A 25,336-nucleotide genomic window follows, 5' to 3' on the forward strand; every position below is an offset into this window, starting at 1 on the left:
TCTATTCACGCGGACTCGGAAAGGCTTCAAATTTCTGACGCACCTCGAAAGCAAAACGAGTCAGTTTGAAATAATTTTTAAGTCGTTAGCACGCTTTATTACACAATTTAGAGTATAAGAAAGTTATAAACTTTCACTTGCTATAAAAATAAAGAACACTTAGCGATAAATCACGAAACAGTTTGGCAACAAAACCAACGTTAAATTATAGCGGGTCGTACAGGAGAGTACGGCCCGCTAAATTGACCAATCACAACGCGCGTACTAACTGAGAGATATAATAAGTTTTAGTATCACCCAACTAGTGGACTAACGAAAATTCTGCATTTTAATTGGCTACGCTACTAGAGGACTATTAGTAATAGTCCTCGGGTAGCGAAATTGGCGCAATCGAGCGTGATGCTTTCTTTCGTTTCATTCCCAAATAAATATTTCTTCAGCTTGCATTTGCTAACTTTATTATTGCCTTTTCTGTCCGACTAGTTGGGTGATACTAAAACAATTAGACCCTTCGCCCTCAAGGGCTACGGGTATAATTGTTAAATATTATGTACATCATTTTGCCTTCACTGCAGAAAATCGAATACACACGGAAGTTTTGATGCATTTGGTTAGCCAAGCCACGATATGTTTTATTTGACACACCAATAACATTACAGCTAAATGGATAAACAACATATCCTACATGCACCAAAGATGAACAAATAAACCCCTCAAAAAACTGGGAAATAGGAACCATGTATCCCCGACCAAATGCAGTGGCACTAATGGAATCAAGTAACAATTCAAAATCAATGTAGAGCTTTCTTTGCATGCAGGGTCACTAATTGTGGCAGCAAAAAAAAGCTCATGTAGCAAAAAAGGGCTTTGAGGTGCTATAACACCAATTTACCAGGTTTCAGAAGAGTATATAGATTTGCTGCAGCAAGCAAGTCTAGTGCAACACTTATCATCTACTCGACATTTCGATCGCATGAATTCAACAACAGCAGCAAACCGAGGAAATCTACGTATAAACACAAATGCATATCACTCCATCTGAGTATCAAACAGCAAATCCCGTCTCAACGAAGGATGACCGAATGAAAAAAATGTTACAGAAAATTCGTTTCAGATTGATTATTATTCCCGGTAAAGCCAAGAAATGAATTTAGAAGCCGGAAAGCGTCCAAAATCTCAAAGACCTTGCGGTGTTCAAGTTTACATTTAATAATTATGCGCGCTTAAGGGTAATATTGATTTGAATATTATTTTTGCCCACGGCTTTGTATAGTCATTTGATCGGCCGAGGCTTAAAAGAAATTCAGCCAAGCGTTTCGCCAAACCCAATAACTTGAACAAAACGAGGAAGTCTCCACACTGTGAAGCGCAATATGCATCACAATTTACGAACGTCAAAAACTGTCAAACATAGCAAATCCTGTTCGCTTTTAAAGCATAAGATAGTTTTCTTTCTTCCAACCGTAAACAGAAGAAGAAATTACAGCAATCTTAGACGAGGCAACTGTCCCTGCTAACACAAAGAAAACTTCAAAACTCGTCTGGCAGTACTTACAAATACAGTTTTATTACTTTTAGAGAAGTCATCGATAGACGGCGAAAAACGACACAAAACTATTTGATTACGTTATGCAACTTTATACAACAATTTCGTCAAAACGACTACGTGTTGTTGTTTGAAATTTATCATATTTCACAGCATTGTTTCAATTAAATCAGGAAGACTTAAAAACTCGCCGACGCAACTTGATAAGTTTTGTGGAAAGCGCGATGAAAGTTGTTATGTGACACAATCGCTTACCGCAGATTCACTTCTGTGTGAATCCTCTAAGCAGAAACTTCCGGCAAAAGTTGTGAAGACTGAACTGAGCTAATCTTTTTGATAGATCAACGAATCAACCACTTTTTCCTCTATGTTTACCGTTTTGTAATTTCTCTAAACACACGAAACTTGTTGATCAAATGATGAATCATGTGATTTGCACGGCTGCTTATCTCGGCGCGGGAATTAACTTGAGAAGTTCTGTAGTCTTCTGAGACAATTTTCCGGATAATTCGCGTCCTTTCTATAGCCCTCGTTCGCTCTGCTTCACTGCATAGTTCGGTATTATTTCATCTCCTTTCTCTAACCCTGACTCGATCTAATTCATGGCATTGTTCATTGTTTCTGAATGCACGTTCTATCTCGCCCCCTTTGTAGCCCTGGCCCGCTCTTTCGCGATCTTCTTCATCACTTCTAATTGCCTGTTAATTCTTGCTCTCTGCCGTTCTCTTGCACGTTCTGCTTCAGTTAAACCCTATCTTGAAAACGTTAGACCAACCTCCCCTATCTTTTGTTGACATAACAAATAGAAATGAGTTTTCTTTTCTTACAAATCCCGCCAAGAAAAGATGGCATTCTTGAGCTCCCCCGTTGGGGTTACCTTGAGACTCCCCTCCCCCTCCCCCAGAGTCTGTACGGACGGACGGACGCTCGCTTGCTCACTCGCTCATACGGTGACGTCATAACCAAGTTTTCTCGGCTTGATGGCTTTACCAAATTTTCTAAGGAATGGTGCTCTGCTCGCGCGCCTTCAGCGCGCAGGAGCTCCGCTAAAACTTAAACTCAAAGTGAGGTACTGGCATCGAATTAAACTATAATTGCTGTAAAATTTACGCTGTTCCTAACCAGTTGGTAACATCTGAGCTTGCTTAAAGTTAGGTAACCTAGGGCCTTTAATATTAACAATAAAATGAACAAAACGTTGCCGTCAGGCGCACTCTCAGAAATACAAGCGATGTCGACTTGATTGCGATCGAGAATTTATATAACCTTACCTGGATGACAAATTGAGATGTTGCAATATTCCCATCGCACTGAAGCATTTGTAGTGTAGCACCATGGGCCGTGAGGGGCCTGACCACCAGGGTTCCGGCATGCATTGCCGGCGTTGTTCAATTCAGGGAAGTTATGTGGTGTTCTGTGGTGCCGATGAGGACACTGAGAAGTCCAGGACTGGCACGTGTAACCTGACTGTGTCACTGATATATTTCCGCGGTATAACTGACCGTTGTCATAGGAACACGCGTCTATTAAGACAGGGATAAACAATTTTAACGTTGCTGCCTCCAAATAAATGGCTATTTTAAAACGTTCAAGCAACTTCTACTTACCGCTGAAGTCATCTCTGCGTACGTTTTCTGTAGCAAGAAATAAGAAAAGATTTTTTCATGTGATTCCCAAATTCAGGTTGAAAGTCATAAACGTATTCTTAAAAGAGTCACAAATAGATCATTTTCAAAACAGAGCCTAAATTTTTCTGTCTCAATTTAGACTACAAAAATTAGAGAAATTTAACACCTTAAGGGCCCGACCAAACGCAGGTAAGATATTAAGGCGACCTATTGCAACACTGTCGCATAACGAATGAATTAGGAAAATGCAGAAAATAATCGGTTTTAAGTGTGTAATGTAAAAGATGCTCGAGATTGTCCCTTATTAATTAGTGTCCCAGCCCCGTATGACTACTTTTATCCCTCCTTTATTATATTGGCTAATCCGCTATTTATCAGCTAGACAGTTACCTTCTAGTTCTCTCGGATAATAACACTCGGGGATGGTACCCCCGTTTCTTCTAGGTAGCGTCGTGCAGTTAATCAAGTCAAAGCTAAAGCCCTCTGACCCTTCAAATAACTTTTTTATTTCACGAGCCCTGCGGTACTCTTCCTCGCAACGCTGCTGGACCATAACCTCGCAGGCCTCCCTACAGACCGGTACTGGAAGAATTTTCGAGGAGGTATTGTCGCATCTTCTAAAGTAGTGGTTACAATAAACTAGTTCTACAGTTTGAAGACATTTATCAGAGATATTGTCTTTGTTACGTACACCTCCCTTTGCCGTTATAATGATATTTTTAAAGGTCTTCAGCAGGTTTTCCTTTTCCTTTTTTTCTTGGTTTGATAGCGAGCCATAGATGAGGCGTTTTCCAATTATCTTCGAACACTCTCCCTTCACTCCGTACGTGTATTGCTTACAGGCATTTCGCGATGGTGGACTGGGATGAGCTGGGACACAGGTGTTACTGCTGTGGAGCGAAGGAACAGAAAGTTTGTTGAAGTTAGATGCGGAAAAACGACTCGGTTTTCCTCCGTTAGGAAGTGATCCAAGGACGTAATCCAATACTTCGTGGTTATTGTTTGTGTGCTTGCAAGAAAGTGTTACTGAACATAGCCCTGTTGGAGATGGCACCATTGAGGTTTATTCAAGTTTAAGTCATACTAACCGTGTTTTGATTCCCGTCTTTGTGTCATTATTGAACTGCAAAGTGTCGTTTACATGGACATCTGTGGAAAATCGAGACTGTACTAAAAATTTCCTCTGAAACTATCATGCAAAATGAAACATTAAAATGATACGAGTTTTGAATTCTCTGGAAATAATCTTCAAGAGGAATGGATATTGTGAATTTCAGAGAACTCTCCTGCCCCAACCAGTATGAATTCGTCTAATATCGGGGAAGATAGCCTACCTAGACAGCAGTTCTGCACAATCGTCTTCGCCACAGGTGCAAGTTCTGCAAAACTAGAAGCAAAAAACACCTTGTCTTTTGAACTGGCTATGTCCTCCAGCTGTTGACGGTCAATGTGTCCAATACCAACGGAATAGACCTGGATTTTCTTTAATTTAAGTCCTCTAGATGCGTCAGTAAGCTGTGGATATGGAACTCTGCGTGTTGTTTGATGGCCGTCAGTAATAACAATCGCAATCTGCCAAAGAGATTTAAGCCTGTAAATATTTCCCCATTATTATATGGCAAGGTAGTCTTAAGATTGATTGGCTCTCAGTTTGGTCGGCATTTTGCCATACTATGGTGACGCCTATGGTCATAAGCCGTGATTTTTTGGTTTTCGAAAGCCGGAAAACTCAAAAAACAACCATAACCCGAGTGTCATATAATATACTACTATGTAACCTAGCCTGCTCGAGCCGTACTGGGGAATGTTGGTCTTCGGTCGTTTTTGTACGAACCGAGCGCATCCAGCTCCGTACAAATACGACATCGGGTCAATATTCCCTGTACGGCCCCCTCTCTCGGTTAGTTAGTAGTTAATATTTTGTCCTTCTACTTCTTAGGCGTGACTTGAGCCAAGAGAGGATGAAGAGTAAGAGAGTTATATAGGCCTTATTACCAAGGTAATCCTTCTCAAGGTATTCTTACCCCCGGCTTCAGAAACCCAGGAGAGTCTAGAAGGGGCCTGTCTGTTACGCGAAATGAGCTAACGTGGACAGCCTAAGCAGTTTTAAATGCTTTTCATCCTTCACCAAAGCCTCTACGCACAACGCAGGGTACGATTATTTATTTTAAGATAACCGCTGAAATTATCGCGCACTCATTGGCTAATTTTCATTTAAGTGGTACTATGACGAAAATCGTATCTCTCCTATCTAAGCCATTTTAAAATATAAGCAAGTAGTCTGCATGAGAAGAAAAATGCCGTTTACTCTTTTCAAATGTCTCTTTTCGTTCCTGAGATATTCAAGTTTTTAAAATATGCAAATTGGCCAAATGATGACGTCATACACTCAACCAAATTTTGAACAAATATGATGTTTCAGAAATGCTTGAGTTTTTGCAGTAAGACTCTACTAAATGTGCTCCACAATACGAGCTTAACAGTTTTTTTACCATGACAACATACTGGGCTCCAGACATCCCCAATTTTAAAGGCTTTTATGGCCATCTTTGGCGATCTATTTTGATATTTGCTGATGGTGTTTCATATGCACGATCCAGCAAGCATATAAGTATGTTAGCTCGAGTTCTTGGCCTCGTTTAATGTTAAGCTGAAAATCAGTAACATATTGAAATCAAGTGGGTGGGGACTAGAAAAGAGTGAGTTGCCATGGGAACAGAATTTTTTATAGCCGTAGGTGTGTTTTATATAGAACTATTAGCCTACCAAGTTTCAATGGATTCTGCTGCAAATTTACATACTTAAAATAATATTGGGTTGAGTGTATGACGTCATCAGTCATCGCATTTGTATATTTTACACATTTTTCAAACTTAAAAATCTCCGGAACTAATGTAGATATTTGAAAACGGTAAATGGCGCTTTTATTCTTTCATGGAATTCTATGTGATACACCAGGAGCCATAATCGCGACGGAGACCGTAAGCGCGCGCCATTTCTAGTATTGGGGCTGGGGTTTCCGCTGCTTCTTTTACAAGAACTCCGTGCATTACTCCACTCTAAATTTCACATATAATGAAGATTAACATCGTTTCCATAACACAGCGAAAAACTAGCTGGATATATTTGGATATACAACGAACGCAAATATGGCGGACCACTCGGTCGGCGCCCGGAACGAGTCGCATGAAAGCGAGGCTAGTCAGGCTTTGATGTTTTGTTTTGACAATGCTTCTCCAGAAAAGTCTTGCTTCGTCGTCGATCTGGTCTGTATTATTTAGCTGTGGCCACGAGCTGCTGTGTTTCTGAACGCCACGAGAAGGGATATAAATTATCCACCGTTCGCTTCTTGAGCTTAGGGAAAATAGTGGATCAATGCAATTCGTTGAGACGGATCGCCTCAGGAACTAAAGTTTGTTCGCTACATTTCACATTAGAAGATCTTGGAAAAATCTTACAAATGACGAGCTTATGTGGTGTCTGGTGGTGTTCCAACACGATTTACATGGCCAGTACCTTCCCCAAAGTAAAGAAAAGCTCCTCTTAAAAGACATCCTCTGTCTCAAAGGAAGAAGTTGACTTCGCGTCCACTCGCACGGAATCGGACGAAACAAACACTACGGTGTAATAACCAAGCGAATGAACTTCAACAGGCCCCATAGTTGTATCTAGTGAATGCTTTGAGCCAAATGAGAACGACTTACAGCTAAATGCGGTCGCTTACACATTTTCTAAGATCTCCCAGCCTGAAGGAACAAACTTTAACAGTTCCCTCGGCGATCGTGAACTACTTTCCTTCGTCTGTTTTCCACTTTCTCTGCTGTGGAAGATTTCAATTCCTTCTGGTGGCATTCAGGAACACAACAACTTATAGGGAGGGCGAAACAAAAACAGACCAGATCGACGGCGAAGCAAGACTTTTCTGTTAAAACAAAACATCAAAGCCTGACTAGCTTCGCTTGCATGCGACTCGTCCCGGGCGACAACCGAGCGGTCCGCGATATTTGCATTCGGTGTATAGCGGTGTTTTATAACTTCAAAGTTTCCCTCCTCTTACCAGACGCTTGCGGGGATTTCGCCAGAGTCTATCGCGACCGAAAAGTAAAATAAAATTGTAAGTTTGAGTTTCGCCTGAATTGTAAGCAACGCTTGATGTTTCATCGAGGCCCAATAAGTTTACGTCTGTAGATACTGCTCAGTTTTGTTTGTGTAAAAATCCAATAAATTGTCTGTTGTCGATGGATAAGAGGGACCGCCGATGCGTGTTTTGTACAGTCAGTAAACATGACAAATTGGACTTCCGCACTTTCGTGTGAAAACGTTCATCGAACTCATACAATATCTCTATAGTTTTTCAATACGTTTAAGGTTGACAAATGTTTGAGAACATATTAAAAGTTTAGCTGAAAATATGTGAATACAGCAGAAATAATCAGCAAAGTTATGATGACGCTTTCTTTAATCAACTTCGAATGACGATTTCGATTTTGTTGGTCGAGTTATCAAAACTCCTTGTCTATGTTATTTTCGCAGTGTAAAACTTCACCATGTCGAAGACACACGCATGATGTTAGTAGCCTTTGGCGTTGGTGAAAATTGTTGCAGCATCTCAGCACAAAAGATAACGAAAGAAATCTTTGTCAAGATTTTTTGGCAATTGAAACTGCACGCGCTGGGTTTAATATGCAAATGAGCTACTTGTACCATGCATAATAGAAGAGACTGGATTGGAAACTATAGGTCACGTGTAGTGTATTGAACACGCTGATTGGCTAAGGGCATATTTCAACATGGTGGAACCTAGTGGCAATTTATGCCGTACAAAATGGTGTAAGTATAGGACAATTTACCGTTGTGTACCCACGAGTGTTTGTGTTTTCGGTTAGTTGCAACACATTGATAAATATTTAACTGCCTTATTTTCTTTTTTTGCCCAAACCAACCCGCCCAAGCCACACACGGATGACAAAGGTAACAGTATGATGTTATGGTTTTAATTTATTTTTTCTCGGGACGCCGAAATTTGCATCAAAAAATGGTCAACTGTCATATTTCCAGCATAAACCCATAATTTTTTTGACTCATTTTTCTCATATTTCTTCGGCTTGTAAAAGTAAACTATAACGTTTACAATTTAATTCAAACTTCAAATTGTGGCTTGGTCATATTTTCGGCGCTGATATGTTATTTCTAGCGTCTAAAGTCAGAGATTAAATTCTTGTAAATTCTGAAGTGTGTTGACGTATTTGTTCGAACATGCATGATGATTCGAACATGCATACTCATGCAAATAGTTGGACGATGTCTGAGCCAAAAATCAGCTAATCGCTCTCAAAAGATATATGTGAAGAAACTTCGCTTCCTGGGGAAAATTCGAGGATTTAAGCTCATAAATATAATACAATTAAATTTTGCGAAAGGCTCAGGGACTTTGTGCCAGTTGTTGTTGTAGCTTCAATTCGCTTGGCTGGTAGAGGGTACAACATATTTTCCATAGAGGAGAGAGATATTAGCCTTGCAACAAATTAAGTGATTTTGTTTTTCTTTCTACAGGAGTTGACATCCCTTCATGATGAACACTAGTGTTTGACTAGCACATGGGATGGTGCTTCTCCACACCGTACATTTTACTGCTTTCATTGCCCTCCAGGTGTACCTAAAGGGATACTTATATTTAAAACTGAAAATGGGTATGCTATGGACACGAGGCCTGTCTATTTCATTTGAGATCCTGCGCATTTACTTAAAACAGCTTTTGGTGGAACAGGAGCGAAAACAGTAGTTCTTAAATAACCAGACTTGGGAGGGGCTACAGATTTGTGCAAAATCTTTTGCAAAAATAGTCCAGTTCTCTCTTCCCATCCAAGAGGTTGATTATGATGTTGTAACAAAGTTCACCAAGGTCCATTCTTTAGCAAGTTAAAGGAGCTATGCCACGGTTTGCGCATCTTCAAAAGATTAGCCTAAATTTGTCCAGTTTGTCGTTCATAATCTATGTCAATCTTCTCAATCCTCAACTATTCTTCTTCCTTTATGGTTTATTATTATCTCTTTGGTGTTTTTCTTTAGTTTTAGTAAACTACTATTTTCGGCTCCCCTTCAGTTTAAAGGGATTTGCCAAAATAACTCAAAATATTGTGACTGAGCTTCTTTAAAAATACAGGAAGAGAGGGGAGCATATAGAAATTTAGTCAGAGCTTTACAAGCACAGTATTTACCTTAGCACATGGTATTAAAACCGTGCAAAGAATCAAAAGAACTGCTACTGATTTGCTTCCAGTGAAACCAAGTTTGCAATTAGCAAGAGTTCATAGGGTACAGTAAAGATGTTCTTTTTTTATATATATTTCTATGTACATATTGGAATATATTTTGCAATAGAGTGCTTTGTATTTTTTTATTGATCAGCAACCTTTGTCATACTTGTAATACTCCTATAGTATTATATCTGTCTGATCATGGTCTTTCATGATCCTTCGATTGTAATATTTGTGTTTAAATTACATTTTTGTTAAGGAGCATCACACATTCTTGAAATTAAAAGTTTACTTGTAAATTGAAAAAAAAACCAGTGTAATTTATGGTGTTGTATTTATGTTGTTGCTTTAACTTGTTCCTTAGAAAAGTTTCAGGAATATTTTTGGGTGGGCCTCTGTGACCACATGTTACCTTCGTTTATTGTGCAAACATTAAAGGGAGTGTCTTCTAGAACTTGCTGGATACAGTAAAGCATGTAGACCAGACCTGATAAAAGAGGCCTTAGACTCAAACAACTGGCAACATTACCATATCAAGATAAGGCACTGTGCCATGAGTCAACTGGTCCATTAAATAGACTGAATACAACAGTAAACATTATACCTTGTTGAACTTAAATATTGTGTGTATAAAAGGAGAGAAATTAACAGAAGATAATTTAAGACCTTGCTAGACCATGAACCAGCCATTTCTAACCTCTCACATACCGGTATATTTTTCCTTGCCTAATGACAAAATAATGCTAAAGTGCAAAAAGGCTTACAGGATATAAGTTCTCTTGTTTTGTCCTTGCACTCCCCATGTGCGACCAACAAGTATTTTCTCCTCGCAATATCAATATATTATCGTCAAGCGAACAGGTATTGAGAGCCACTCTCCCTAACCACCGCGTGAGGTGCGGCACAAGGTCGGAAAAATGGACCCCGTGATATTTCGTCCAGAGATAACCCATGGTATGTTAAGAATCGTGACATAAGTTTTAGGTTCTAGAGTTTTTAAATTTTTGAGAAAATTACGAAAAACCGTCGACAACCCGTGAAGCCGAACAATCACAGAAATGAGGTCAAATTTCACCATCAGATAATCGAACTCGCGTGAAGGCGCATAGCAAATTATGGTTTTCCTTAGTTTATAATTTTATTTAGGAGGTATTGCTAAGCTGCTTTGGTGATGTTTTAGACTAACAATTGTAATTCCAAATTCCTGGAGAGCAAGCGAAGAGAACCGAAGTTTCTAGACTTTGAAAATCAAAAATTCCATACCGTTTTCAAACATCTCAAAACATACTCGGTATTATGTAGAATTCTTTCAAAATTCAATTCTAGCAAGTTCAAGAGCTGTTTTTGAACATGATATAGTTTTTTTCTTGGCAAAAGTTATTTCTGAGGCGAGCGGTCCCATGCAAGTTGACCCAATTTGACCTTTCGAAGAGATTTTGTTTAATCAGGAAATGTAAACAATTCGACTAGCCTTAGCTCGCTTTCTGAGCAAACCATTGAAAAACCCTGCCATTTCCCATTAAAACTACCTAGTAAACCTGAGATAATACTTCGATGAAAGCTTACCATCAAAATGGGTGTTTGGAGGCAAATAATTTTGATGTTCTTCGCTAATTTTCCTGTGTCTTGCTGCCGTGCTCAGCCACCGGCCTTTTCATATGGCTACGGCATTTTCACCTTTCTCTGGCTTGTGCAATATTTTTGCGGGACCTGGATCCATGTCTTACATATAAAGCATCCTCTGGGTATGTATTGAGTTTTTTATTGAATATTTCTAATGAAAAGAGGCAAGAAGTTAAGGAACTAATTGAACTGAAAAATAGACCCAGATCGATGTCACGCAATCTTTACATCTAAGTGATCACGTGCCGCAAATACATCCGCATGGATATTTTTGTCTTGCTCTTGCTCATTTCTTCATTTTGTTCCTTACTAACATACAATGTTTTCGTTTTAGTGTTTTTGTAACTTTTTTATTTGTAATCACAAGCGTATTTCGAAGGAGAGTTCTTTGTATACAATACTTTGAATCGGTGTATATACACGCAACACATTTACTTTTCCCATTTTCTAGTGACTGTGCAACAAGCTAGAAATCCTGTCTAGTTTTAGCTCCAAACGTCAAATGCCTAGGCAGGTCCATTGCTAATGATTTCCTAAAGCTAGATAAAAGGGAATAGTAATGTATATTTGAAAAAGGGCTAGTTACTGGCCGCAAAACGAGTTTTTGTAATTTGTATTAATTGTATTTACCAATTTGCCCATGGCAGGTGAGCACGCAAATAGGTCCCCTTCGTGGCGCATCTAACTTTTTAGGAATTATGCTCAACAAGATATCTTTTGATGCAGAAGTAGACGCACGCTTTTATATGATTTTCGAAAACTATCCCTTTCGAAACTGGAAATGATTTGCCTTTGGGTTCGCACAAGACATGTTTCTTTTCGAACGAGCATAGAGCACGTAAAACTGTTTTGAGAGTTGCTATCGAGAGAGATCTAAGTTTAAAGCAGATTATTACCAAACGCAAATAGATCTGTGGCAAACGGTTTGTTTACCTCTAAAAAGTTCTAAAAAAGTGTAATGGGCCGTCCTTTACCCCAAATACATTTTGTTTTCACTCACTTTAAATTCAAAGTTAGCACAAGGGTGGGGTAGGGGACTAGGGGGAGTGAATATGGTGTGGTTACGAACTCTTAGCTATTTTCCACTACCCACTGAGCTGAGCAATAGCTGAGTGCGCTAAGGAGAAAAACGTTGTCCGATTTTAAATTGAAAGAAAAACTTATTTTGAGCGAAAGCAATTGAGTGAATTACTGTATTAAATATTTTGAACAAAAGACGTGAAAAAGTCTTGTGTATGTTTATATCACGATGGAAAATCTTAATTAAATTGTTGCAGTGGCCATGTAATGAACCGTTAAATGCATTGCGTGCAACATCAACAAGAAAAAGAAATTGTCTACATAGGAAAACTTCTTTCCCCCTCCCCCGTCAGAAAAAAAATTAATCACTTGGTCCGGAAGTGACGAAGGAAAGATTGCGTTACACTCACTAGACCGAGATTTACGTCTTGCGCTTAGGAATTTTTTTATTAGACAAGAAATTAAATGAATATCGAGGCTGTTCACTGAGAGTTAGATATTGGAACATATGGATTTTTTTTCCCGGAAGAGTGCTGCACAAGCTTAGCCTGGAACCGGCGTACAAGCTCGATGTCAAGATATGACCCTAAATTATGAAGCGCGGCAACAAGAAAGCAATGGAAAAATTAACTGAGAACATCAAAATTATTTGTCTTCAAACACCCATTTTGATGGTAAGCCGTCATCGAAGTATTATCTCAGGTTTACTGGGTAGCTTTAATGGGAAATGGCAGGGTTTTTCAATGGTTTGCTCAGAAAGCGAGCTAAGGCTAGTCGAATTGTTTACATTTCCTGATTAAACAAAATCTCTTCGAAAGGTCAAATTGGGTCAACTTGCATGGGACCGCTCGCCTCAGAAATAACTTTTGCCAAGAAAAAAACTATATCATGTTCAAAAACAGCTCTTGAACTTGCTAGAATTGAATTTTGAAAGAATTCTACATAATACCGAGTATGTTTTGAGATGTTTGAAAACGGTATGGAATTTTTGATTTTCAAAGTCTAGAAACTTCGGTTCTCTTCGCTTGCTCTCCAGGAATTCGGAATTACAATTGTAAGTCTAAACTATCATCAAAGCAGCTTAGCAATGCCTCCTAAATAAATTGTAAACTAAGAAAACCACAATTTGCTATGCGTCTTCACGCCTGTTCGATTATCTGATCGTGAAATTAATTTGACCTCATTTCTGTGATCGTTCGGCTTCACGGGTTGTCGACGGTTTTTCGTAATTTTCTCAAAAATGTAAAAACTCTAGAACCTAAAACTTATATCACGATTTTTAGCATACCATGGGTTATCTCTGGACGAAATATCAATGGGGTCCATTTATCCAAACTTGTGCCACATTTTGTCAATCTCACTCGGTTCCTATAGAGAGTCGCTCCTAAACGAGAACAATTAAGGACAAATGTCAACCACATGTAAGGGATATTGCTGGATTTAAGACCAAATTATCAGAACTAACAAAATGAGAAATGTATGGTAGACAGGAGAATTCATATTGAAATCTTGGGAGTGAAAGGGTCAACTTATATCAACACAAAGCTTACTATATATCATAAATGAATACTGACAGAATTTGAGGACATCAGTGCTTTCCGGATGCCGTTCTTTGACGTGCATTTCAACTGAATGTGTCGAGTAAATAAAGACCGTCGAAACGAAAAGTTGAAAGGTCAGCGTGAGAAAGGCTCCCTATTTTAATGATACATCGTTGGTGCTTGGTTCCCAACAGTCAGTGTCATTTTGCGAAAAAGAAAACCAAACGAAAAACGCAATTACTGTCAAAACATCAATTTGAAAACCTGGAAGATTCTTGTAGGCCTCGGATTTGACGAGCATTAATTATCGTGAATGTGTACGGTCCAGCCATTGCTAAATGTCCTCAAGAAAACCTTCCTACGATTTGCTGCCTGTAAGCAACAAATAGATGTCCTTGATATAATTATATCGCGATGCCAATGGAGGCATCGGCTTTTGTAAACACGAAGCCAAAAACTTGTGGACAATATACTTTTGCACTGGGATCAATTATGGCCGACCAAAACGGAATTGCTGTGAACAGGGGCACCCAACGACCGTTTTCTCTCGAATTCTTTTAAACGCTGTTTTAGGCTATCTGGAGTACTTTTAAAGCTCTGTAGGTTAATTTTAGGTCGCGCTAAAAAACTTTTATCTGTTCGGTTATTCTAGGGGAACTTGAGTATTCTCGAATTTACTAGGGCTTTTTTGTCCATTTACCGAAAACCTTAGGTCTTATCGCCTTTCCGAAAATGATAGCTGACCTTTTTTCGGTACCCAAAACGACATTTTTAACAATCTGAGAACAACAGACATTAAATTTCTCATATCACGAAAGTTCGAGGTGACAATTCTATTAAGAAAATCAGTGGCGATTAAAGGCCTTCCGAACAGACAATTTACCGAAACGATCTGTTGGGTGCCCCTGTTCAAAGCCAAACACTACGGGACCGCGGACCGCGGTAGCACTTCAGTTTAACACTGAGTCAATACATATTGACTCACTAGCCGAGTACGGACCAAGCACCACCGGAGCAGTAGATTTAAGGAGGGCGTGTGTGGCAGGGTATTCTGAAGTCGCTCCGAATCTCGCAACTCTAACCATTTGATCACGCAATGTGACAACATCCACACGAGAACCCACGACATGCGCGTGGATCCGTGCGAATATATGTTGTCAGGATGGCACAATTTGTTCTAAAAATAGAAAAATTGTCCCATATCATAGGTGCGCGCGGATCCCAAGACTTACGGTCTCCGTCCCCGATTATGGCTCCTGGATACACCTAAAAAACTCAAGGGGTAAAAGTTTGATCATAGTACCACTCAATAGACCACTCTTTCTAAGGGTTTACTGACGCAATAAACCACGCGGGATGTTGGGAGAACACGAGAAAAGCTTGTAAATCACTTGCCTAACGGCTCGTGATTTACAAGCTTTTCGAGTGTTCTCCCAACATCCCAAGTGGTTTATTGCTCCGGTAAACCGATAGAAAGAGTGGTCTATCGCTTTTATGAAATCTGTCAATGAGAGGAAAATTTATTGTACCTTCTTGATCAAGTTGCTTATTCTCATCAAATTCATAAGATGACGCGACAAACCAATCACAGCGACTGAAAGAATGAAAGCACAGACTCTGCGCCGGACACGAAATCCGCAGAGCAAAGCGACGAAAACATTTGACGCTAAGAAGGTTTTAAGAAAGGAAAGGAAAAGGTTATCGGTGAAAGGCAAAAGTGTGTTAATTAACTAAAAAGTATTCTGACGGGGAAATGCAGGGATCACGAAAGTAAAAGGCTGTACGAAAAGTGTGCAAGTAGTCCAAACTTCATGTGCTTGGCGAAGTGATTCAAAGCAGTGTTGAACGATAACTTTCCAAAGTTTCGCGAATGGAATTAGGTTAGTTACAGAAACGCTACTTCCGAAATTTATTCAGAATTTATTTACGTATGCCGTTGCTAAATGAAAACTATTGCTTGAAAGCCGAGCTTATGAAAAAAGATAAAGCTTTATATGACGACCAACTTCTGATCCTTTTTTTCCTTGCTAATCATAAAATTGAGATTGGTTTAAAAAACTCCTATTTTCCACTAATTCACTAGCCAAGTTGTTATGGGACAGTTTGTTATTGGACAGATCAATAAGCCAATCACATTCAAATTTGTAGTTTAAATCAACCAATCACATTCAAAGCTGTAGTTACGTGCGTGCGTGCGCGCGCTTGCTTTTGTGTTTTTGGCGCCTAATTGCCAGTAGGAGGTGCGGTGGCCTTAGAATGTTTACCTCTCCTTTATGGGTATTTTAATGGAAATTTTCCCTTCGTTTCATAACTTGGTTATTCTTCTTTTCTCGTGTCGTCCAATTCGGCCTGTAATCATGCTCGTGATAAACAAGTCGGACTCCCCCTGCGCTGTCGTGCGATTTTGTTATCACTCTTATGATAACAGACCGAATTGGACTCCACTCAGTCTTATTACCATTACAAATTTCCATGTATATGTTGATAATAATAATAATAATAATAATAATAATAATAATAATCAATCTTATTTGTACTCATTCTTGCTAAAGAAAAAAAGTTGAATGAAAAGATATTCGTGTTATTGATATCTCAGCCAGTGAAAGCCAAAACTGTTTATTACATTTGTTATCGCTAGAGTTTCGAGTTCTCTAGTTCCCGAGTAGAGCTGCCATAGATCGGGAACCGTGGTTTACTGGTACAATAGAACATAGGTTTAGCAACATTATTGACCAATCAGAGCGTGCGTAATATCTCAGTTATTTTATAATTGTCAATAAGCAGACAGACGCATGAATTTACAATTTACGCGATGCGTCAACGAGCGAGGAGAGCGGACAATTTGAATATGTTATCGTAAAAAACAAATTGACGTCAAATTTTTATGCGTCTGTCCTGTTATTGACAAAATTTCGCCACAGTTACTTTGACAATGTTATGACGAAATTGATGATCAATAACAGGACAGACGCATGAAAAACTGACGTCAATTTGTTAACTGGACGACTGTGTAACAGAGATCTTAAAATAGCTTTAGAGAGTATTCCTTGTAAATACTCTGCCAAACCCTCCTTACCCTTACCCTAATTGTACGGTAACTACGCCGAAAGCTTATCTTTAAAATTTACACAACTTAAGGGGAATAGCAAAATAACCGGCAAATTAACTAGCCTAGCTAAGTAGCCGATACTGCTTCGGCCTTACCTGAGGGAGCTCTGGTCTCATTCCAGCTCTTCTTATAAATACCTGTTGGTCGGCAAGAATCAGAGCTTTGTCAATAAACGTGGCGCCTCTCTGAAATCGGATTTTGTCGATAAGACTGTAGTATCCAGCCTCTGTAACTTGCGATCCTTTAAGTCTGTCGAATCTAAACTCAAGGACAGCGGTGGTGCTGAAGGTTACAATAGCAATGTGTGTTTTATAAGGGCCGACGTTGAAAACTTTTACCATGTCTTTCAAGAACTGCAACATCCTGACCCAGTTCTGCCAGCCAATGCTTCCGGATGAATCCACCAGAAAAGCCACGTCTGCTGCAGCTTGGCAAACAAATTCTAAATGACAGTAAAAAAAGGTAGGGAAAGTAAAATTACGACGATTAGAACTGTTAATGAATGAATCTTTTCGAGGATGTCATTTGCCTCCTCCGCATTTGTGAGATGTGATCTCGCGTCAATTTTGATTCAATGGGTCAATTTCGATATATTAAGATACCACCTTGGCTCCCGCGCTTCCGAAAAGAAACAGAATAAATTACTTCTCTTTTTTTTGTGCCGTTAGGTGAAAGTGGTAAAAAGATGCGTTTAAATTGTCTGTTCGCAGACAATTACACAGAATAAAGACTCAAGGCTGGTTTTCACTAGCGACGGAGTCATAAGAGAGCTTACGACCTAATGAAAATCGGAAATCGGTGTCGTAAGCGGAGTCATAAGCTCGACGCAGTCGGAGTCGGAAGAATCAGAACGTTTCGATTTCTCCCGATTCTATTTACGACTCCGTCGCTTATGATCCAGCGAAAACTAGGTTATCGGAGTCGGAAGCAAGAAGCAGAAGAACGAACCAATCGCAAGGCCTGGAATCGAGCATTGTGATTGATCGATTTTTTCGCTTCTGCTTCCGACAATCTAGTTTTCACTAGATCACAAACGATTCCGTCTGTTTGATTTTCACCAGATCGTATCGCTGTACGCGTCTGATTACGACTCCAACCACTACTCCGTTGCTAGTGAAAACCAGCCTTAATAAAGCCAAAAACTTCACCTTGAAGGAACAAAACAGTAAGAAATTTTAAACTATGGGGATATATATTTCGGTGCTTAGTTTTCTCATCATGCATTCTCTCTGAATGACTTTCACAATAACGCATAACTAAGTGTGGTGGACGGTAAATAGGAATTGTTTTCCAATAACGATAAAACCTATATTGTGAGATGGTTTTTAGTTATGCTGACGTGACCGAGAGACATATAAACCAACAATCTCTATTGAAAAGATGCCTGCCGTGCTTAACTGTCATCACAAGGAGGAGAACACGAATGACAACAGCTTTATTTATCCATTATTTTTATATATTAAATTACATAGCAGTATACATGTGTAATAATAAAATTAAAATAAGGGTAACTGACAACCCGGGATAGCCTGAAATAGTTAAAATGCTAGGTTGCCAGTTAATTACATTTATATTACAGTTTTTAGTCGGTAGCTAACTAAATTAAACACACACAGAAACGTTAAATACAATAAATGAAAATAAGGAGATTAGCATTATATAAATTATACAACTGTATTATCCTACGATTAACTGCGCCAAAAATACCGGTATTTGTTTGAAGTCATTAGCAAAATTCAGAAAGTACAAGCCAACAATTTCTAGAAATACAAAAAAGAACAGAATGTCCACTAGGATATTCTTGAGCTTGTCCAGTTGCATCTTATGCTTAACGGAAGTAGTAGTGGGAGTGCAGTATTGGTCATGCCGCAATGAAGAGAGGGAGGAGTTCCTATAACCCATATTTTAAATAATAAACGAGGTTTATCCCCGTAACACATTAAATGCTCCGTTTTTTTTTTAGTATAGCTCCTGTCCTCCTTTCTAAGATTGGAATAAGTACATTTTCTTTGCTCGTAACATGAATGAGTCAGGATTTTAAAACTGGCAAAAGTAGCTCAGAAGTATCAAGTGAAAAATTGGGAAAGCGATTTCTTCCTAAAAAAAGATATCTCATATCGAAAAACGACTCATATTGAAAGATTTAACCTGATGTTGTCAATTTCGACGTGCGAATACCCTTTCAAATTTGCCCAATTGAATCCATCCTTTTTGGTTAATACCCCCCTTGTTGTAATGTACATCTCAATGTAGGTAGGGAAGAGGGAAGAGGAGGGGCAGCACTTATGGAAAGACTGAAATGAGTACTATCCCCGGGTACGCGAGCTGTAGTTACTTATAAACAAGCGAGCAGCACTTTGTACAACGTCACGGTTTTAACGTTTTGTATTTATCAATATCTCCAATCAATTTACTGCACAGCTAAAGACACAAACACAAGTTTAATACCTAAAAACAATCCTTTTGCTAAATCTAACAAATAAACATAAACATAAACATAAACATAAACATAAACATAAACATAAACATAGACATAGACATAGACAGAGACAGACATAGACATAGACATAGACATAGACATACTGTAGACAAAGACTTCGCAAACTCATTAATAATTCATGAAGTTTAAACAAAGGAAATCATGACCGTGACGGTGTTTGGATATCTGATCTTAATTAGCATAGATTTTCACGATTTTATTTCTCCGTTTTCTCCTTAGTTTTAGTCTCGATTGAGAAGATATATCAAACACAAAACACCGTTTTTGACCACATTTCCAAACACCTCGAAGTTGGTCAAAAATACTCCGCTGCGCGTCGTATTTTCAACTCTCTTCTCGGTGTTTGGAAATGCGGTCAAACACGGTGTTTCGTGTTTGATATATTACATAGACATAGACATAGACACAAACACAAACATAATACCTAAAAACAATCCTTTTGCCAAATCTAAAAAACGAGAGCGCTTCAAACAAACCAGAACTGTCTTGAGTTCAAGCCACGCAAAAAGAACAGTCAGCTTTTCAGGCCGCTTTAATTCATCCTGCTTTGTCAAGCTTATTTGTCAAAACATTGTTTTTTTCGTACTTGAAATTCCTCAGTAGCCGACTGGAACGACGTTGACTGTCACTCCGAACTAAGATTCGCCAATCAAGATCTCGATGAATTACATGCCTGTTTAGGTATTCCGGAAAAAAAAATGACCTGAAGCGCCAGACAAACTTTCTGACACGAGAATAAACATAAGCCGAATAGAATAATTTTTGGTCACAGATAAATGTATTGATCAAACAGAGACATCAACACCCGCTCCCGGGCATAGCCCGGAAATTTTACTCGTTGCCACGCCCAGGGAAGGCGGGAGTTTCACACCATATGGGAAGGGTGGGAGTTAATTTGGACAGATTCCCGCGTAAATTGGAGTAAACCAGCTCACAGAAAGTAAATTTTTAGCAACGATCTTTGGGATATACACCGTATTCAGACCTTAATAAATTTTTGACCCGTAGAATCGGTAAATTTGTGATGTGATCTCAAATGTAGCTATTTGCGTACATAACTCGGTGGGGGTAAGACTTAATACAGTCGAACCTCCGGTAGCGACCACCTCTCGTAAGCGACCGCCTCTCCTCAGCAACCAGACTTTTAAAATACCAAAAGTTTCCGAGTCAAATCACTATATTTTGAACCTCTCGTAAGCGACCGCGACCACTTTTAGAGCTGAGCTAAGAGTTTGAAATTTTCTTTTGTTTTTAACCTCCAATAAGGGACCACTTTACAGATAATAGAGTGCTGTAACATTATCGTATTCCTGGGTAGTACAAGAGACGGAAATATTTCAATGGGAAACCGGATTTTTTCTCGAAATTGACTTTTTACATGAATAGAATGTTTGAAACATGAGCTAAGTCTCTGCAGTTACAATATGCTAATGAGGCAAAATTTTGATCCACTTTGGTCTAAGCTCTCGTAAGCGACCACCTAGGCTTGATACTTTGAGTGGTCGCTTTCACGAGGTTCGACTTGCATTGTTCGAACAAACCATGGTCCGGCGTTTTCTGTAGGTGAGCTACGCAACTCAGAGGTTTTGTTTCATTCATCATGACGCAACAGTTGTTAGCCGCGCACGCGAGAAAGAAACCTTAACTCTGTTGACTGAGGTAGAGAGTGGAGCCATTCAAAATTTTACTGTGTCAAAATCAGGATTTTTCAAGGATTTTTTTTCTACAGTTAGACGAAATCAAGTCTCTTAATAAATATAGCATACTTCGCAGCCGTTTTTTGGGAGCGTTGCGAAATAGACTACTTGCTCATTTAGGGTTATTAGTTTTAAACCGGGGATTAAGAGCCCATAACTGAGTACGAAATTCCTAATGAAAGGAAGCGGACTGGGGTGGATACAGGATTTTAGAAAAGGGAGTCGTGGGGGCATTCTACCCCCGGGAAGTTATCAAAATTGAGGTCCTGGGTAATGGGATTTCTGAGATTCTGAGGCCAAGTCAGCATTTTGGAATATCCCCAAACCGCCCCACGCTGGAAAGGCAAAGAAAGTGGTGGCTGGGTTGAGGAAACGCTTCTCTAAAAAGAAGAAAGATGCCTGAAATAACCAGTTTTTACCATCTAACAACTAGTTTACATTTTCAGAGCCCTCTTGTTAGGGACGAAACTCGCTCTCTTATCTAAATACACCTGGAGTTTCCAGAATCTTCTCAAAAGAAGAAAATTTAGCATTTTCTTAAGGTTTCTGAAGAAGACTATTACATGAAAAATAGAACGTCCCAGAAGGTTATTTCAGGTCACGGCTGAATGATTAGGGCACCATCCACCGTTGCCATCCTCATGATTCAATATAACATTAGCAGCCTGACTTTAATCATTTAAAATGGTTTTAGCTCTAAGTTGATCATCTTTAATGCGTCCATCCTCCATTCCCAGAGGAGACAGACAATCTACAGATGTGGTAAGACAGAAATGGATTTAGTTCATGCACATTCAAAAAGTGGTTGAAAGACAATCTTTTACAAGAGGCCGCAGAAATGCTCACTCTCTGTTGCTGGTAGCTAGAAGCTAGAGTACAACATAGGCACGCAAGGCGTACAAGAGTTATTTTTTTTTTTGTGAAGTCTCGGAGATAGGAGAATCCATGGAACTGTTTACAGTAATGATTGGGTTAATTTGACAAGTTTTTTCGGTTGCGATGTACAGCAAGAAAGAAACTGGGAATTTATGCTGTACATACGATGTTAGATGGGTAATGGTAAGATAACTAAATAGTAAGCCATAAAATGTTTGACTGAACAAACTACAGCAATCTGACACCTCTCCAGATTAATGTAGATACCATCTTATTTTCTAACAGACAATTTGATTCGTTCTTTGATAAAACCCACACTGTGATTTGTGTGACACGCGCACATGCATAACTCACTCACCGATCACATAGCCCTTCCAACCCCCAAGAGTAATTTTTGCTCAAAAATACCCAAGTTAAGAGAACCTTTTCGCATTTTATACAAGTCGTAAGTTTACCCTTTTTACACAACACAACACAAAAACACTACTTCACCAAAAATTGAAAGAAAGGGAAAAAAGCCTCTCTGACACGTTGAAAGTTAAATTAAATTGCACTTTAACTTGGTGCCACACAGTCTTCAAAGACCATTTGAACAGTTTTCATAATTTTACCTTTAAAAGAATGTCATAAAATGCCCATCAAATAAAAATATTAAACTGCTACTGCAGAGACGTAAAAACCGTCCAGAAACGAAGGCTTCTTTTTCGTTTAATATCCTGGGAACAATAGCCGATAACTTGTCAGCTCTAATTGAATTTACTCTCATATAAAAAACAAAAGTGTTAAGTTACCATTTGTAACTAAAGATAGCAAACATCTCGTGGGAACAAGTGGTGACGATTCGTCAGCTCTAATTGAATTTACTCCCTTGTGAAAAACAAGAGTGTCAAATTACCCTTTGTTACTAAAAAATAAAAATTTCTCGTTATATTTGCATGCAACAAGAACAAAACAATCGTTACCTGCACTTACTATTGTAAACATTAGAACTGTTTCAAATCTAAATAGTCTCATCTCCTCTAAAACATGTCCTAAGAACTAGAAGCGACTATTCGGGACCTCTAATTGAATTTACTCCTTGTGAAAAACAAAAGTATCAAGTTACCTTTGTGACTAAAAATAAAAATATCTCGTTCCATTTGCATACTGATCTCGTTCATAACTAAACTCCTCAGCCTAACCCACAGAAAATGTCGAAGTAAGCCCAATATATGAATACTCCCTCCTCTTTTATAGAAGAATAAATATGGCCGTTCTAAACTGTATCGGGATCAAATCTTCTCACATACCCTTTACCTTTACAACAAGAAATTTGATTGGCTGTTTATAGTAGATCAAATCTGATTGGTGTGACATACATACATCTCTCACTCACTCACTCACTCACTCACTCACTCACTCACTCATCCATTGACCCGTCCATAACATACCCCGACGCGCCGACTAAGAGGTATTTTTTCACAAAAAAATAACTCAAAAATTAGAGAACAATCTGCAACAAATTAAGGTGACTAGTTGACTGCCAGAGACGATCATAGTCTCCTACAAGAGGTTATAAAAGCTGTGAATGTTTGAAATAAATTTGTTATCTTAAATGTACATGTGCATGTAGTTAGTGACCAGACAAATACTTTCAAGAATTTGAAGAGGTTTAAACAACTTTTATTTTCATTGCAAGTTCTAGTGTGTATATCCTTTTTGAGTTATTTTTTTGTAAAAAAAATACCTCTTAGTCGGCGCGTCGGGTATGTTATGGACGGGTCAATGGGTGAGTGAGTGAGTGAGTGAGTGAGTGAGTGAGAGATGTATGTATGTCACACCAATCAGATTGGATCTACTATGAACAGCCAATCAAATTTCTTGTTGTAAAGGTAAATGGTACGTGAGAAACACAAGGTATGTATAAACACAAGGACTTTGGTAATTGAAAAATAAAGAGTGACGTTTATGTTGCCGGTTTGCGATTTTTAGTCCGGTTTGGACGGAAGTGTGACAGTTACGTACATTGGGTTGTTTTAGAGTGCATAATTTTCAGTGTAATGGTGGTTAGTTATGAACGAGATGAGTCTTGAGTTTTGAAGCAGTTCATGAGTTAGTAGTAGGCAAATGGCACGAGATATTTTTATTTTTAATTACAAAGGGTAACTTGATACTTTTGTTTTTCACAAGCAGTTAATTCAATTAGAGGTCACGAATCGTCGGTTCTAGTTCTTAGGACATGTTTTAGAGGAGACGAGACTATTTAGATTTGAAGCAGTTCTAACGTTTACAATAGTAAGTGCAGGTAACGATTGCTTTGTTCTTATTGCATGCAAATATAGCGAGATATTTTTATTTTTTAGTTACAATGGGTAATTTGACATTCTTGTTTTTCACAAGGTGGTAAATTCAATTAGAGCTGACTAATCGTCACCACTTGTTCCCACGAGATGTTTGCTATTTTTAGTTACAAATGGTAACTCGACACTTTTGTTTTTCATGTGGGAGTAAATTCAATTAGAGCTTACAAGTTATCGGCTATTGTTCCCGGGATATTAAACAAAAAAGAAGCTTTTATTTCTGGACGGTTTTTACGTCTCTGCAGTAGCAGTTTAATATTTTTATTTGATGGGCATTTTATGACATTCTTTTCAGTCCGATATTTTTTAAAGGTAAAAAGTATGAAAACTGTTCAAATGTTCTTTGAAGACTGTGTGGCACCAAGTTAAAGTGCAATCCAATTAAATCAGACTTTCAAAGTGCCAGAGAGGTTTTTTTTCTCTTTCTTTCAATTTTCGGTGAAGTAGTGTTGTGTAAAAAGGGTAAACTTACGACTCGTATAAAATGCGAAAAGTTCTCTTACTTGAGTATTTTGGAGCAAAAATTCCTCTTGGGGGCTGTAAGGGCTCCCGAGGGGGTACTCCCAGAAAAATTGGTCGGGAGTGTGTGGCCCGCGTACCAAAACCTTTACCCTATTTATGACCAAAATCTGCCATATTCGTTACCCTATTTATGACCTGACCAAAAATTCGAAACCCTATTTACGACCTGACCCTCAAATCAAAACCCTGTTTCAGACCTGCGTTGTAATTAGCTCCCTAGTTCAAACCAATGTTAAATTACCGTAAACATATAAATTTGTGAAGGGCTTTTGTTGATTTTCTTTTCGATAATGATGAAAAAGTGGCTTCTTCTTAAAGCATACTCATATCAAGGCTAGAGTGCAAAAACCATACCCTATTTATGACCAAAATGGCCAAAATCAGCTAAAATCGACACCCTATTTATGACCAAAACGGCTGAAAAACCATACCCTTCGGGGCCGCACAGACCTATACAGCCCATATAAGGGAGTCCCCCCGCCGGGGGGAAGGGCTACGTGATCGGTGAGTGAGGGAGTTATGCATGTGCGAGTGTCCGACCAATCACAGTGTGGGTTGTATCAAAGAACGAATAAAATTGCCTGTTAGAAAAATAAGATGGTATCTACATTAATCTAGAGACGTGTCAGATTACTGTAGTTTCTTCAGTCAAACATTTTATGGCTTACTATTTAGTTA

The 25,336-nt window shown here is 38.8% G+C and overlaps 1 protein-coding gene across 1 annotated transcript; it reads right to left on the minus strand.

Annotated features, from left to right (window-relative positions):
* Nucleotides 1–3,358: 3,358 nt before the first annotated feature.
* LOC110039921 (uncharacterized) lies at nucleotides 3,359–20,823 on the minus strand. Its single transcript, XM_089298294.1, has 6 exons — nucleotides 20,766–20,823; nucleotides 19,173–19,196; nucleotides 16,820–17,166; nucleotides 4,509–4,746; nucleotides 4,263–4,323; nucleotides 3,359–4,064 (listed from the first exon to the last, which is right to left on the minus strand). Exons 1-6 carry the CDS (start codon nucleotides 20,821–20,823, stop codon nucleotides 3,542–3,544), a joined length of 1,251 nt encoding a protein of 416 aa, XP_089154420.1. The 3' UTR covers nucleotides 3,359–3,541.
* Between the last annotated feature and the right edge of the window lie 4,513 nt (nucleotides 20,824–25,336).

Source organism: Orbicella faveolata, unplaced genomic scaffold (genome assembly GCF_042242905.1).
Source record: "Orbicella faveolata isolate gen_17 unplaced genomic scaffold, um_ofav_v1 contig_3, whole genome shotgun sequence".
Classification (NCBI taxonomy): Eukaryota; Metazoa; Cnidaria; class Anthozoa; order Scleractinia; family Merulinidae; genus Orbicella; species Orbicella faveolata.